At 41.2% G+C, this 15,159-nt stretch overlaps 1 protein-coding gene across 1 annotated transcript in view; it reads left to right on the top strand.

Annotated features, from left to right (window-relative positions):
• The window catches only part of CPLX4 (complexin 4), a 30,991-nt gene extending 16,036 nt beyond the window's left edge, over positions 1-14,955 (top strand). The window contains exon 3 of the mRNA XM_038403173.2: positions 14,515-14,955. Coding sequence (XP_038259101.1) covers positions 14,515-14,742 — 228 coding nt within the window. The 3' untranslated portion in view covers positions 14,743-14,955. The remainder of the gene's footprint in view (positions 1-14,514) is intronic.
• Positions 14,956-15,159: the final 204 nt, after the last annotated feature.

The following is a 15,159-nucleotide window of genomic DNA, read 5'->3' as shown; positions in this document are numbered from 1 at the left end:
ATCCAGTTAATATATACCAGGTTAATTTTATATGCCAGTTTTTCGGTAAAAATATGCAGTACCAAATCAAATGCCATATAGAAGCCTAAGTATATTACATCAACACGAATACCTTTATCAACCAAATTTGTAATCTCATCAAAAAAGGTATCTAGGTAGTCTGAAATGATCTGCTTTCCGTAAGCCCATGTTGATTGGCATTAATTATATTACTCTCCTTTATTAATTGAGTCCCATATTAACTGTTCCATTATCTTGCCTGGGATCAATGTCAGATTGACAGGCCCATAATTACCAAGGTCATCCCATTTCCTTTTTTAAATATTGGCTCAACATTAGCTTTCTTCCAGTCCTCTGTAACTCTCCCAGTGTTTCAAGAATTATTGAAAATCAGCATTAATGGTCCAGCAACCTAACTTGCATCCAAGAGTTTTAAAAGAGCTGGCTATCTGGACTTTCTGATTTAAAAATGTCTAACTGCTGTTTAACATCCTCCAGAGATTTTAGTGGAATGCAAAGAGTGTTATCAGATTATATGACTGCATAATCTGTCCTCCTCCCCCCCCCAATATAGAACAGAAATATTTATGTAATGTTTCTGCCTTTCCCTGCTTTATTGTTGATCATTCTACCATTTCCATCTAGTAATGGATCAATACCACTGTTAGGAGTCTTTTTTGTTTCTAATATTCTTTAAAAACTCCTTTTTATTGTCCTTAGCTCTGCTTGCCATAGATTTCTCCTTGTGTCCCTGTACTTCCTTTATCGATTTTTCTACAGTTCCCTAGCTTCTGATTTATATTCATTACTATCAGCTTCACCTTTCTTCCTTTTATTGTACATTATTATTTTTATTGCTGCCTTCACTTCCCCTCTAAACCAGGTCATTTTTTTAACCGGCATGGCCTTATTCCTCAATTATGATCTCTTTTGGGGCATCAAGTAAAATGTTCTTAAACAATTATGAATTATTAGTCACATTTTTCTGATTAAATTCCTGCTCCCGACTGACTTACCTCATAATTGTTTTCCACTTTATGAAATTGGCCCTTTTAAAGCACTAAGTACATATCACTGCTCTGGACTCTATTCTGTTTGCATATTATAAATGTGATCAAGTCATGTTCACTCATACCTAAACTATCATTAAATTTTAGTTTTGTGGATCAGTTCCTCTTTATCTGTCACAATGCTTTCTAATATTGAATTTCCCCTTGTTGAATACAACACGTTTTGAGTTAGGAAATTGTCAACTATTATATTTAGAAATTCCATGGATGGCAGCATGACATTTCCTGATATTTCCTTGGTGATGCCCAGGGTGGAAGGTACCTCGCTATCATCTGCCATACACATGAGGAAGCCTTGGCTGTACCTGCCCCCCAGTCTGTCAGCTCCCCAACTCCACCCATAGGTGCCAACTTCTCCTGGCATTGGTGGGTGCTTGCCCCGCCCCATTCTGCCCTGCCTCCACCCCTCTCTGCCCCCATTCCAACCCCTTCCCCAAAGTCCCACCCCAACTCTGCCCCCTCCCTGCCCCTATTGGATTCCTTCCCCAGTCCCGCCTCTTCCCCTCTTCCTCCACTGAGCGCGCTGTGTTCCCGCTCCTCCCCTCCCCACAGCTTGTTACGCTGCGAAACAACTGTTTTGCAGTGGCAAGTGCTGGGAGGAGAAGCAGGGAAGACGCGCTCAGGGGAGGAGGCTGAGGTGAGGGGCAGGTGGGGCGGGGTGGAGGTGAGGTTGGGTGGAGGGGCGGGGCGGGGAACTGCCGGTGGGTGCTCCAGCACCGGAGCACCCACGGAGTCGGCACCTATGACTACCTCTCCCATAGGCAAACACAAACATTCTCCTCTTAGCCTATGCAGGCTCTGCTGTCCCTCGGCAGGCACACTGCAACCCCTGGACCCTCTGAGCATCCTCCTAGAGTGTCTAGTCCCTGTTCCATTGGACACTCGTAGTCATAGATTCAGTGTTCCCAAAGAAGCAGTACACACCAGATTACCAGTTTCACCTCAGATCACCACTCTGTTTAATATACAGCACTTAGATATGCTTATAGTGAAAACCAATAAAAGTAAACAAGTAAAAGTTTATTTAAGAAGTAGCAAGTCAAAGTACTGGAAACAAATGGTTACTTGTCAAATAAAATTATAATACACGTTCTACAGCCTAGACTTAATTAACCAGATACTTTCCTGTCTAATGAAGTTTAGCTCCCCAAAGTCTTTGCAGTGTTTTCAAGCCAGGTTGGCTGTGACCTTCCTTTCATAAGACCGAACACATTGACAATTCTTCTCCTCAGTGAAGGATTCCAGATGTACTTCAGGACTCCAGGTTATACCCTAAAAATCCATTGTCTTTACCAGTAAACAAGATGCTCCCCGACTGTTTTTGTTTTTTTCCTGCAGGTCGCCTCTTGTGTGAATTCATAATCTCTTCATTAGCATCAGGCTCAGTAAGACACTGTGAGACATTGACTACACAATGACCAGCCAGAGAGATGAGGGTCTACTACTCGCTCCCTGAACAGAACCTGTGTATCCCCTTCTGGTGACCTGTCAGCTCATATAATTTAAGGACATAGTTTTCAGTATGAATGCATAACTCCTTAAATATTATCTGTACATACATTTCACAATGATTATGATAACTAGTAAGCTACTGGGTCTTGGTAGACACCTTACATGCCTTACCTTAGTGAACTATTGTATAGATACCTGATCCAGGGGATCCCTGTAAACCCCTTTGTACATACCCTTTATTCCTTCTGCCAGTTTGCACCACCGGGTCTCTGGGTCACAGAGACCTCCAGCACATGTAACTCAGGTTGATCATGCAGCTTTATTTCCTACACTTTATAGATAGGTGCGTAAGAAGCGGGTCATCCTGTTCTCTAGTGTGATTTGGTGGTCTGTAGCAGACACCAATTAATACCCCATCTTGTGCACTATCTGTCAGGATGTTTATCCATAAGCATTCAAGATGATTTTCCTCTGAGTTATCAGTGAGGTGGAAGTAAGCAATGCTATTCTGGACATAAAGGGCCACTTCCCTTCCCCTTTTGCCACTTGATCCATCCTAATTAAGTTATAACCATTGATTGTAACATTCCAAAAGTGTGAGTCATTCCACTAGGTTTCAGTAATACCAACTAGATCAATTTTATGCTCACAAATGGCCAATTCCAGTTCTTGTTTGTTACCCAGGCTTCCAGCACTGGCATAGTCAAAGAATTTCTTCATGTCCCTTGATTAATTTTGTGCTAAATGACGGCTCATATCTTCCCTCATTTCACCCTCCCTTTTGTTATTAGTTTAACTCCCTCTAGTACACTAGTCAGCCTGTCCCTGAGGAGATTGGTTCCCTTTCCACTGAGGTGGAAGCCATCCAAACTTTTTTGAAACTGTTTGTTGCCCCCAAACCTGGCGCTTATTTATACTGAAAACTTTTACTTTTTTGCCAGTGGCTGGAAAGCGTGGGATTTAGATGGGCATTGACATCAATGCAAGGGGTAGAGCTTATCCTTAGCTATCCACCAATCTCTTGTCCATCCAGCAATCTCAATATGACATTTGTTGGGGTCAACATATCATGCGTGCCCCCTAAGGCCTGAATACTTCACTCTTGGAGAAATGGGTTTTGTAACATTGGTAAGTAATGAAGAATAAAAAAATATATATTGAGGGCAAATTTAATTGCAAAAAAGTTCATTCTGCCACCATAGAACTTAGAAGTAGAGATTGGGTCATAGGCCTAAATCTGTTTTTAAAAAAAAAAAAAAACCACACAACTAGCATTTAAATTAATGGATGAATAGAAAAAAAAATCATGAAACTTTGTTTTGCCTTCTGGGAGTGTGTGATGAACCAGCTAATGTACATTCCTTTCCTGGAGCAATATTTTACTGCTGTTACTTCTGTGAGGCTAAATCCTCAAAGGAGTGGTTTTCAAAGGCACTAGCGTAGTTAGAGGCCGAGTCCATGGCAGTGCCTGACTGTGATGTTGAAAATCTCCCCTGTAATACTAAGGGTTTCTCAGGGAGTCTCCTGGAATCTGGCTCTATCTCCTGGAGGCTACTGAAGCCAATCCGGGAGATTTTAGCCCACTTAAAGTCCAGTGGTGCAGCAGGGCTAAGGCAGACCCCTGCCCCTGGCCCCGCGCCGCTACCAGAACCTGCCAACGCATCCCTGCAGCCCCAGGGAGCGGGGAGGGTCCAGGGGTCTCTGCACACTGCCCCTACCTGCAAGCACCATCCCCACAGTCCCCATTGGCTGGGAACTGTGGCCAATGGGAGCTGCAGGGGCAGTGCTTGTAGGCAGGAGCAGCACTCAGAGTCCCCTGCCCCCCTCCCCTGGGACGTGCTGGCCGCTTTCACAAGTGGTGTGGGGTCAGGGCAGGCAGGGAGCCTGCCTTAGCTCTGTTGCGCTGGCAACTAGAAGCTGCCCGAGATAAGCACCGCCTGGCTGGAGCCCTCACCCCCTCCTGCACCCACACTCCCTATCAGAGACCCCACCCCCTGCCTCAGCCCTGAACCCCCCCACACCCAGACTCCCTCCCAGAGCCTGCACTCTGCACCCCCTCCTGCACGCCAATCCCCTGCCCCAGCCCTGAGCCCCTCCTGCACCCAGACACCCTCCCAGAGCCTGCACCCTGCACTCCCTCCTGTACCCAGGGCGCTCAGCTCGGAGCCAGCTCCTACACTCCGAACCCTTCAGCCCCAGCCCAGAGCCAAAACCGCTCCCGCAACCCAACCCCCACCCCAGCATGGTGAAAGTGAGGGAGGGAAGGGGGATAGAGTGAGCAGGGCAGGGCCTCGGAGAAGGGGCAGGGCAGGGATGGGGCCTCGGAGAAGCGGTGGGGCAGGGCCGCAGGGTAAGGGTGTTTGGGTTTGTGTGATTAGATAGTTGGCAACCCTAGTAATACTTAGGCCCTGATGCTGCAATAATCTCTACACAAGTGGTCTCCTCTATATACACACACACACACGCACCCCTTTGTCCAAAATCCCAGTGATCCCAATGGATTTGTCCAGTGCTCATTGTAGTATTCTGGCCTCATTTTTCATTCAGTCCTGTGATCAGACTTCCAATGACAATAGTGGGAGTTCTGCCCAAGTAAGGACAGAAGCTCTGAGTCGGCAAAACAGTTAAGCACATGCTTTGCTGAATTGGGGCCCAACTGGATAAGTGTTGCAAGATTCACCATTTTGGATTTTTGCATCTATATGATCTATTAGTTTCTTCGTTGTAACTTAACTTTCTTCCCTCTGATCATAGAAAAAATATATAAATTATACATTGAAAAAACCAAATAATTAGCTTCAAATTATCTCCCCCACAAAAGCATAGCTCTTCATTATCCTTATAAAGCACTGCATAATACTGTCAAAAAGGTAAGACGGCAACCCAAACTGCATTAACCATTTGGAAACGTTGGCTTGAATCTAAATAACAGGCTATTGAACTGAAAGGCATAAATGTTAACAATATCAAAAAGAATCCTAAGGTGTAAATAAAATAATGAATGTCAGAATTAAAAAGGGCCCCCACATCAGTGCAAAACCTAAAGCTCTATGCTATTTGGACCAGATTTATAGGAGAAAACAATTCCTTAATGAACCGTAATCCTATTAACAGCATTGTCAGCTTCGGTTTGTCATTGAAAAGATGTTTTCATCTATGAGATGTATGATTTGTTGACAACTTTTGCCTCTCCACAGTAGTCAGCATATCACCTATTTCCAAGATAAGATCTGTCTTTACTGCATGTTTTTAATATGGCGAACTGGATTCAGCTTTATAATTTATTTTTTACCCAACACTGGGCTTGGTATCAGTTGAATATTTCTTACCCACACACATGGTCCTATTGAAGTCTCAGATTTGTAGGATTAGGCCTCATAAAGAAGGTGAAAATAAGAGATATCTCATGAGTTGCATTTTAAAAAGCTCATCTGGGGAAAGTTCCTGTTATCCTAACTTAGGTTATGACCTCCAAAATTGTGTATTAAATAGTGTGTCATTTGAAACATCATCTATATGGGACTGTTAGGCTAGTCTGAGTCTTGATATAAATATACAGCTAACCTGAGATATTTTATCAGCCAAGGTAATTCAAAAATCAACCATGAAATGCCAGTAACAATAGGAAATTATTTTAAAGATGATCAACAATGAAAACAAAAATAGTCTACTATTGTTTATAATGTATTCAGAGAGCCTTTCTTTTAAAAAAAAAAAAAAAAAAGGTTGAATGAGAAGTTGCTGCTTGTTACTTACATTAGAAAGACAGGCCTTGTCTCTTGGTTTTCTTCGAAGACTTAATGTATGACTGGACAACTGTGAGGATTATGTTATTAGAGAAAGCATGCAAGGTGAAACATAAGTGATTCTTATTCAAACTGCTTAAAATGTTGTTGTCTGACACCTATCTAATTCAATGGACTGAATAAGCGTTTGAAGAAAAACTCTTTTGGCAAAAATTCTATAGCTTCCCACTTCAATTGAAGGATGAGAAAGTTCCAGATTTATATGTCTGGCTCCTCTAAGAAAGACTTTTATCAAAATAGAGACAATGTGACTTGGCTTTCCTAATATTTATAAGGTAAAACAACAAAATTAAAGCACCTAGCATGATGAGACCCCAGTCCTGGTTGGGGGGTTCTGGGTGGTAAGATGCAAATATTTAATAATGATGATCATGCACTTTGGGACTGCATGCACGGAGGAGCAAAGAAACAGAGGTGATTGCCCCTCTCTGCACAGAAAAAGAAAGCATAATGGTAAGGGAACTAATCAGTAATCAGCAAAGCAATCTCTGCAAGATATGGAAAGAGCACAGCTCTCTGCCCTAAACATTGCATTTGGAGACCTGATTCATCTCTACCTAACTTCAGTGTTATGCTGGTGTAATAGTGGAATAACAGTGTGGATTCAATACCTTGACCGGTAAGCTTTGTTATAACTGTAGATATGTTTCTGTGTTCTGCCTACCGTGATCTGTGTAGAAAAATAGATTGAAAATTCAAAGACATTGGTGAGACTAGCATTTTAATTTTACATTATACCAAATCTGATTCTAAAAAATATTTGTGCATGTGGCCTATCTCTGAATTTGACATCTGAGCAGCACCTGAGATGTCAGTTCTCAAAGTTATGTTCCAGTATTTGATTTATAGCTGTTAGTTAGACAGAGATGGTATTGCTTTATTATTTTTTAATGAGACACAGCCAGGGATAGAATCCAGCATACTGAGTCCTGTGCTAGATCAAGAGATATCAATAGCTTTGCTTCTGTTGGACTTCTGTATCAGATAGGGGTTGTTTTTAAATGTAGGTCTAGACTGTGTTCTGCTTTACACCAGTGTAAATCAAACTAACACTATTATCTTTTTGTCATAGTGGTGCCTAGTGCCTCAACTGAGATGCTGTTGCACTGAGCTGCACTGTACAGACGTATAGTAAGAGACTGTCTGTGCCCTGCAAAGTTCTCAGTCTAAACAGATGAGAGAGAGAGTAGGGAAGGATAATGGAGATGAGACGACAACCCGCCCAAGATTAGTGGCAGAGCTGGGAATAGAGCCTGGGTGTCCTGAGTCCCAGTCCAGTGCCTTATTCACTGGCATCTCTAGCACTACCAACGGCAAAAGTCTTCATGAAGTCTGGATTTACACTGTCATAACTGGGATCAAAATATGGTTTGGAGTTGTCATCATCCATTCCCCTTATACACTGGTGCAAGGTGCACCCTGTTTCCTTACTTCCTTATATCTAACCCCTCCTCCCACCCCAAAAAAGGGGCCACTCTTTCTCTGTTTAGCAGTCAGTTTCTCTCCACTTTGTAATAAAATCAGAATGTGCCCTGTTCTTCATCTCTCTCTGGGAGTATAATCTATGCTCTGAAAAGTCAACTGGTTTATTTTCACCTTGGATGGTGCTGTTGCTTGGTTCCCACCAGAGGTGAAAGTAATCCTGGCTTCCCCAGGGGCAATTTAAAGGGCCTGAGGCTCCCAGCCCTTTAAATTGCCTGCAGAGCCCCACTGCTATTTAAAGGGCCCGGGGCTTTAAAGACTGCCCTGCTTCTACCACCCCGGCCCTTTAAATAGCCCCCAGAGCCCTTGGCTGCTGCTGCTACCCAGTGGGGGGGGCACTTACCTTACAGGGTGGGCTGGGGCTGGCTCTGACCCCTTCAACCCCGCCCCTTCAACCCTCAACCCCGCCCCTTCCGGGGGCCAGAGCTGGCCCCAGCGTACCAATAAGTCTTACTTTCAGCCCTGGTTCTCACCTGTGTTGTGCTATTGAATGCCCAATAATAAGACCGTGGAGTGGAATTTTTAGCTATGATTTTTTGTGTTTATCTCTTGCACATTTAAAGCCCAGACTGGCGTACTTAAATCAATAACTCTACATCTCATTACTTATTGTGCCCAGGTCGTTTGGAGGAGGCTAGAAAATCTGCTTTCTTGTTGCCTTACCAAAAAAAGAAAAAAAAGCCAGGTAAAGGGGAGAAGATGATATCTCTCTAGCTGTACATGAATGGCTTATAGCTTCTTTAAAAAGAAGGTATGAGATGGTAGTGAGGAACCAGGTGGAAAAATTGTAGGAAAAATTTTATGAGAATCTGGGCAAAATGTCAGAATGAAATGGTCAAGGGAGAGGGAAAGAATTGTGGGACTTTCAGTTTCTTGAATTTTTGTCATGAATATTTTTAGAAGTGAAACGTAAATCCCCCCCCCCTTCCCTGCCCCAGCAGCTTTTATGTAAAACTTTGCAAAATATCATTCTAAACACCATCTGGACTGCAGCTCAAATGTACAGTATAATCTAATCTCCCCACTTTCACTGTCCATTGACATTGCTTTGGCAGATTCCTGGTTGCTGGGTATGAAGAATCTCTCAGTCATTGCCATTTGAAGGGAAAAGTTTACAGATATCATCATCCATATAATGGGCTCATTATAAAATGATGCACTTACATTCTTTCTCTTTTTTTAAGTTCAAAAAGGAATACGTTCTCCTCTTACAATGCATGAGGAACAAAAGAAACATATAATTAATTATATGCAGCCTCATAATCCCTAAATACTTTTTTGTATTTTGGAGCCAGACTATCACTGACTCAATTTAATAACTGCACTATTCTGAAAATAAGTGATTTGCTAAACGTTACGCTGCATGCTACATAATCTCTTTCTGCCTCATAGATATTGTCAAAGCACAAAGAGAAGCTTTCCTGAGGAGAATTTGGAACACTGAGTTTTCAGAGAACTGTCTGTACAAAACATATACTGGACTTCCTTACAAGGCCAAATCCTTTGTCTGCAGGCCCTGACCTAGTAGAACAGATGTAGCTCCACTGTAGAAAGAGGAGTACGATTTGGGGATTCCATGCAGGCTCCACACACCAGTTGTGCACCATGGAGCTCTACAGGGTGGGAGGTGAGATCTTTCTCCATTGCAACAGGAGTTTGTGGGGAGAAGGGCTAGTGGATCCATAAAGCTGCCAGGCATTCTTCTCCACAAAAGTGGGAGTGCACTGCGCACAGTGTAACTGCCATCCTGAGGTACAGCAGTGCCATAGTGCCTAGGGTTGCAGAATTGCTTCCCCTCGGTGCACCATGGCAATCCCAGCACACAGCCACGGCCCTAATGAAGTCAGATTTTGCAGGCAACTTTCATTGTAGGTGCAGATTCACGCTAATTTGAATTGCCATCTGCCCATTGCAAAGCCCTGGAACAACCCTGAATTCTGTTCAGTGTCACCATATCCAAATACTGTTATACATTAGGCACAGGCAAATCACATGATAAAATGATAAATCTAAATGTAGTCTGTTGCTTAATGATATTGAGGAGATCGTTTGGCTCCCGTATGGATTAGTCTGTGATCTTTCATCCCTTTGGCTTTGATTTTAAATAGAGTTGATCAGACTGAATGGTTAGACTAGATGATTGCTAATTACACTGATGTATAAGGTCCATAATCAGGGCTCTGGCTTAGAGCAGATGCTGCTTTAAAGGAACTAGGCTAAGGCAAAACGGTGGCTAATGTACTCTCAGAAGTGCACGTCCTCAAGCGAGTGTTGAAAAGCACTTGCAGAGTCACATAGAAAGTAGAGTGTGATTCATCAGTAGACCACAAGCATTCAAGTAACATTATGCTTTCCTCAATGAAAAATAATATTTAAGTCTGTGCTTTCCTCAACAATGAAAACAATATTTCCGCCTATCTACTTTAGGATTTTATACCGGTACCTATTCTTAGTGTCTGAGCACCTTCCATTTAAAATCATTAACAATAATTCGCTGGCTGGGATTGGTGGTTTTTGGTATAAATGTATTACAAAGGATATTTTTATGTTTTTTCCAGCAGGCTCTGAAATGAATTTGATATTAAAGCCAGGATTTTCAAAATGGGGTGCTAAAGTTGGCCATCTAATTCTGTATATAGGCACCTGAATGATAGAATTGATTTTTAAGTGTTGGGAACCAGCTAGCTCCCACTGAAAATTTTGGTCTGATTTTTCTAATGGAACAAATCCCTTATTATTTCTGTCAGGCTTACTCAAATCAATAGTATCCAGATATCTAAACTAAATTTCCATTCAACAGTCAAAGTAGGAAAACTGGAACTGGAACTCTGAGAAGCTGCCTCGAAAGGAAGATCGAGGGTTATGTTCTTCTTAGTTTACCATTGGTAGTCTGTTCCCTACTAGAATTCTTAGCATGATTATCAGTCCAGGATCTTCAGTCCTGGGATTTTGGTTCAACCCCATCATCAACCATGGTAGTGGGCCAAGTGAGTACTGTGCATGTATGGATTTAATATACAGTAATTCATTATGTAGTAGTATTAATGTATTTATTGCTATAGTTCTAAATGTTGGGAAATCTATGGCTGACTGGTTGATGTGAGTTTGTCTAATTTGTAGGGTAACTTTTGTTATCTGAAGTCTGCCCTCATCCACCTGTACTACTGGTTGGGAAGAACCTCAAGAAGAGAAACTCCTTTTGTAGCAAAAGTTTCCTTATTAATGCACTGTTAACTCTATAAAGAATATTTATTATAATATTGTTGCTGTCTTCAACCGATCAAGTGGTAGCAAATCATATTCCTATTGTTTCTTGCAAGCAGCCACGAGATGGCATCTTGATTTTATTTGCATCATATTAACTCTGGTATTGTCCAGGCTATTTTAACAGCATATGAAAAAAATCCGATTTGAGGTAAACAAAGCTATCAAATATATTGTCACATGGAAAACTGTAACAGTAAAAAATGATTAAGCAATCGGGTAAGCCAGTCTGACCTCCCTTGCTATAGAACTGAGACTGAATGTCCACTGCACATGTGTATTCTTTCATTCATTCTTACATTGATTCATTCATACAGTCTTTCAGATACCAGAACCCTCTCATTCTCTGAAATACCTCGTGCTGACTGCATTACTGCTTATTCAGATTGGGCCTTAGCCACTGTCATGCTTCATTTTGGAGATATAATGAGGCATTAATGCTTATCTTTGATGTGTGAACTGTGTCAAAATATCCTGCTCTTATGAATGCTGGACCCATCAGAATTCACCATAAAATTTGAACAAAATGGCCATTGTTTGAAAAATTGACATAGTCCCATTGGCAGGGCTTTTCAGCAGGCAAGCAGGAAACAAGCATGTATAGTATTTGCTGCATTTTGCTCCCTTTAATTGCTTAACTAGTTCCTTCCCTTGCCTCTCGTTTGCATTCTCAGACTCATGCCCAACTTCTATCCTCTCTTTTGTTGTCTAAGTCCTCCCATTACCTCACTTAACAACGCTGCAGCCAGTGCTTTGATTATGCACAATACAGCCCCTCACTTTCAGCATATCATAGACAGACGCTGACTGGAGACCTACATATGGTTTCTGTTTTGTATGTTTGGTTTAAGAAGAATGGAGAAGAATTTGTCCAGTTATTTTATCCTATAAAGAATGTCATACCACACTCATCACTGTAGTATGTGAGCGCCTTCTCATGCTGGCACACTTTTTTGAGGACCCTTTGGTGGAAGAAGTTATGTTCTTAAGGCTTGTTTACCCATCGAGTAGTTCCTGATTAACTCCATGTATGGACAGTCTTATTCTAGCATAAGAGTACCATGTTTCTGTTTAGCAAACACTTAAACTCCACATATTGACAATCCCTAAAATTCCTTATTAGCCACCAGATTCCTTTTAAAGTTAGTTAATAAATGGGGCCTTTCAGAAGTTAGCACTCACCACATATTATTTACACTAATACTCCTACACACCACTCTAGCAATGAGAAGGGTTTTGAAAGTGGGTATAAATGTAATTTGCTCCCATGTTAAGACCCCTTATGTTGCTAGAGAGATGTAAAAGGGTCTTAGTGTAAAACTGAACAGGGCCAGATTCCAAACCCTCCTACACCAAATAACTAAAATTGCCTCGAGGTAGCACTACCTTCTTTTTAAGGTTGAAGAATAGTTTCCATTCTACTGCATTGTTTTCATATGCTTCTGTCTTCCAAAACTTTTGCCATTTGAACTGAAATGACATATATCTTTATGGTTATTTTTTTGTACAATTTAAGCAGAACCTCTTTAACCTACTTTTCGGTGAATAGAATATTTTAAAAAGCAACAAAAATCTTCCCATTGTCAATAAATTCTAGCCACATGGGAAGAGAAGGGATTTAAAAATACTTTGCGGAACTAATAAGATATATGTACTAAACATCACCTCAATCACATTCTTGTGTGCTTAGATACTTTCTCCCAGATCTCTCTAGTATTTTGGCTACTTAGAGTGTAAACCCTACAAGACCTCTCTTCTCACATGCTTGTAAAGTACCTAGCACAATTTTAGCTGCTATATAAATTATTGGTGGGAACTAGCTAGGGGTTATGGAATAGTGGTAGATAGCTGAGGCTTAGGACAGGACAGTTTTGATCATGACCCTGTTCCTTCCATTGTATTTTAACAGAACAAAGTACGTGTACAGTGTGAGAGTTTGCCCTCCAAACCACCCTTTAATGCAAAAGATGGTTAATCAATGAAGTAGTTCATTTAAAACCAGGCACTGTTACCTGGGGTTATCTGAACCCGAAGCTATGCTAACTAATCTCCATTTTCCAGATGGGGGACAAAGTACCCTCATCCGATAAATGATTGGTACATACAAGAATGCTTCCACTCAAAAAAAACCAAACAAACAAAAAACCAAAAACCCCTTGTTTTGACTGAGTACAAAACACGCATCAAAAATAGCAGTAGTCTAGAGAGCACCGCAAAGATAGCTACCCAAAGTCTGAGGTGTTAAGTGGCGGCAGCAGGTCTCCAGTGGCCAGCCGTCGTCCTTGCCACTGGGGACATTGATGTCAGTCAGTTTGCTCATAAAAAACCCAAACTTCTCCATGCCTATTATATCAAAATCCTTATTTAATACAAGGCACTCTAGTTTACCCATCTTATTATTTAGACTTCTAGCACTGGCATATAAGCACTTAAAAATGTGTCACTTTTTAGCTGTCTGCCATTACATGATGTAACTGAATGAGACTTTTTTTCATTACACTGTTTCTCATCAGATCCTATCCGTATTTTATCATCTTCCATCCTCTCCTTACTAGGACACAGGGAATATCAAATCCCCCTAAGGGATGTGTCTGTCTGAACCACGTGATCCTCTGCACCTGCCGATTTTCCTCAGAGAAATGATTGTATGGTAACTGCAGATATCGTTTACAGCTTGGAAAGAAACAGATCAGAAAAAGTGACTTACCAAGTTTCTAATTTGGGGGTAGGGATGTGGCAGCCCAGCATAACATTACAATGGCCAAATTCTAAAAGGGCAATCCCCATCCTCAGCCCAACCACCACCACCATTCCTTTGATCGGAGGCCTTTTCCAACGGTCCGAGGAAATCCATTTTTTTCCAGCTTTCACTTACACTGTGCAAACTGACACATTAGCTTTGTTTTCAGGATCTAATAGATATTCTGTCAGCGTTCCAACAAAAAAACAGCACAATTTCTCTAAAGCTAATGCCTTCTGGACCACCTGTACAATAGACTTCTTAGCCTAGAAAATATTGCTTCATGTCATCTGTAGGTCACAGCTGAAAGAATAAGCTTCCAGAAGTGAGTAATACTGCAGGTTAGCTCTGGGAGTTGCAAAGGTTGATTTTGATGTTGTTGTTTGTTGTTTATGTAGCTAGATCACACGCACAGAGTACCAACTTGTCACCACCATTAATAGTGATGGCCAAGATTTTCAAAAATGTCAAGTGATTCTGAGTACCTCAATTTTTGACAATGTTATTTGAAACACCCTAAAGGAACCTGATTTTCAGAGGACATGTTCTCACCACTTTCTGAAAATCAGGCCTCTTAATGGTTTCCCAGATTCACTTGTTGTGTCTAAAAAATCACCTTCAATAGCTGATAGATCAGCTTCTATATTAGCAAAGGCAATGTGCTGTCATAACGGAATTTACTAATTTGTTTTTCTCACAGAGTGAAATGGATGAGAATCAGATACAAATGGCTGGTGATGATGTGGATTTACCGGAAGACCTTCAGAAAATGGTGGCAGAAGATCAAGTAGAAGAAGAAGACAAGGAGTCTATCCTTGGACAGTTACAGAACATTCAGAATATGGATATAGACACTATTAAAGAAAAAGCTCAAGCCACTTTCATTGAAATAAAGCAAGCAGCTGAACAGAAATGTTGTGTCATGTAAAAAAAGAAACCAGGGCTTGAGAGTTTTTGCAACCCATATGAATTTAATACTGTATCATAGGAGTTGCTGCACGGTACAAGCAAAATTGATGCCATATAGTTCCAAAGCAGTATGTGTACGTGTATATATATATATAATATGAGAGAGAGAGAGACTTCTAAACCTCCAGTTTTAAATCAATGTAGGAGATGTACCTGCTTAAATCACACTAACCTAGAGCTGGTCAGCATTTTTCAAACAAAAATGTTTTCCATGGAAAAATGGCATTTTCAAAAACATTTTTCATGAAAAATTGTCAAATTATATTTTGCAAAAAGTGCTGCCTTTTTTTCAAAATTTTTATTGAAAACGTCAAAAAGCGTATAAGAATGGTTTTCAATTTTTTAACCAGAAATTGGGTCTTTGGTAAATGAAAAA

The sequence above is a fragment of the Dermochelys coriacea genome, chromosome 5, assembly GCF_009764565.3.
Source record: "Dermochelys coriacea isolate rDerCor1 chromosome 5, rDerCor1.pri.v4, whole genome shotgun sequence".
NCBI classification, from domain to species: domain Eukaryota; kingdom Metazoa; phylum Chordata; order Testudines; family Dermochelyidae; genus Dermochelys; species Dermochelys coriacea.
Note: the sequence above shows the minus strand (reverse complement) of the source record. Positions and strands in the feature narration are given on the sequence as shown.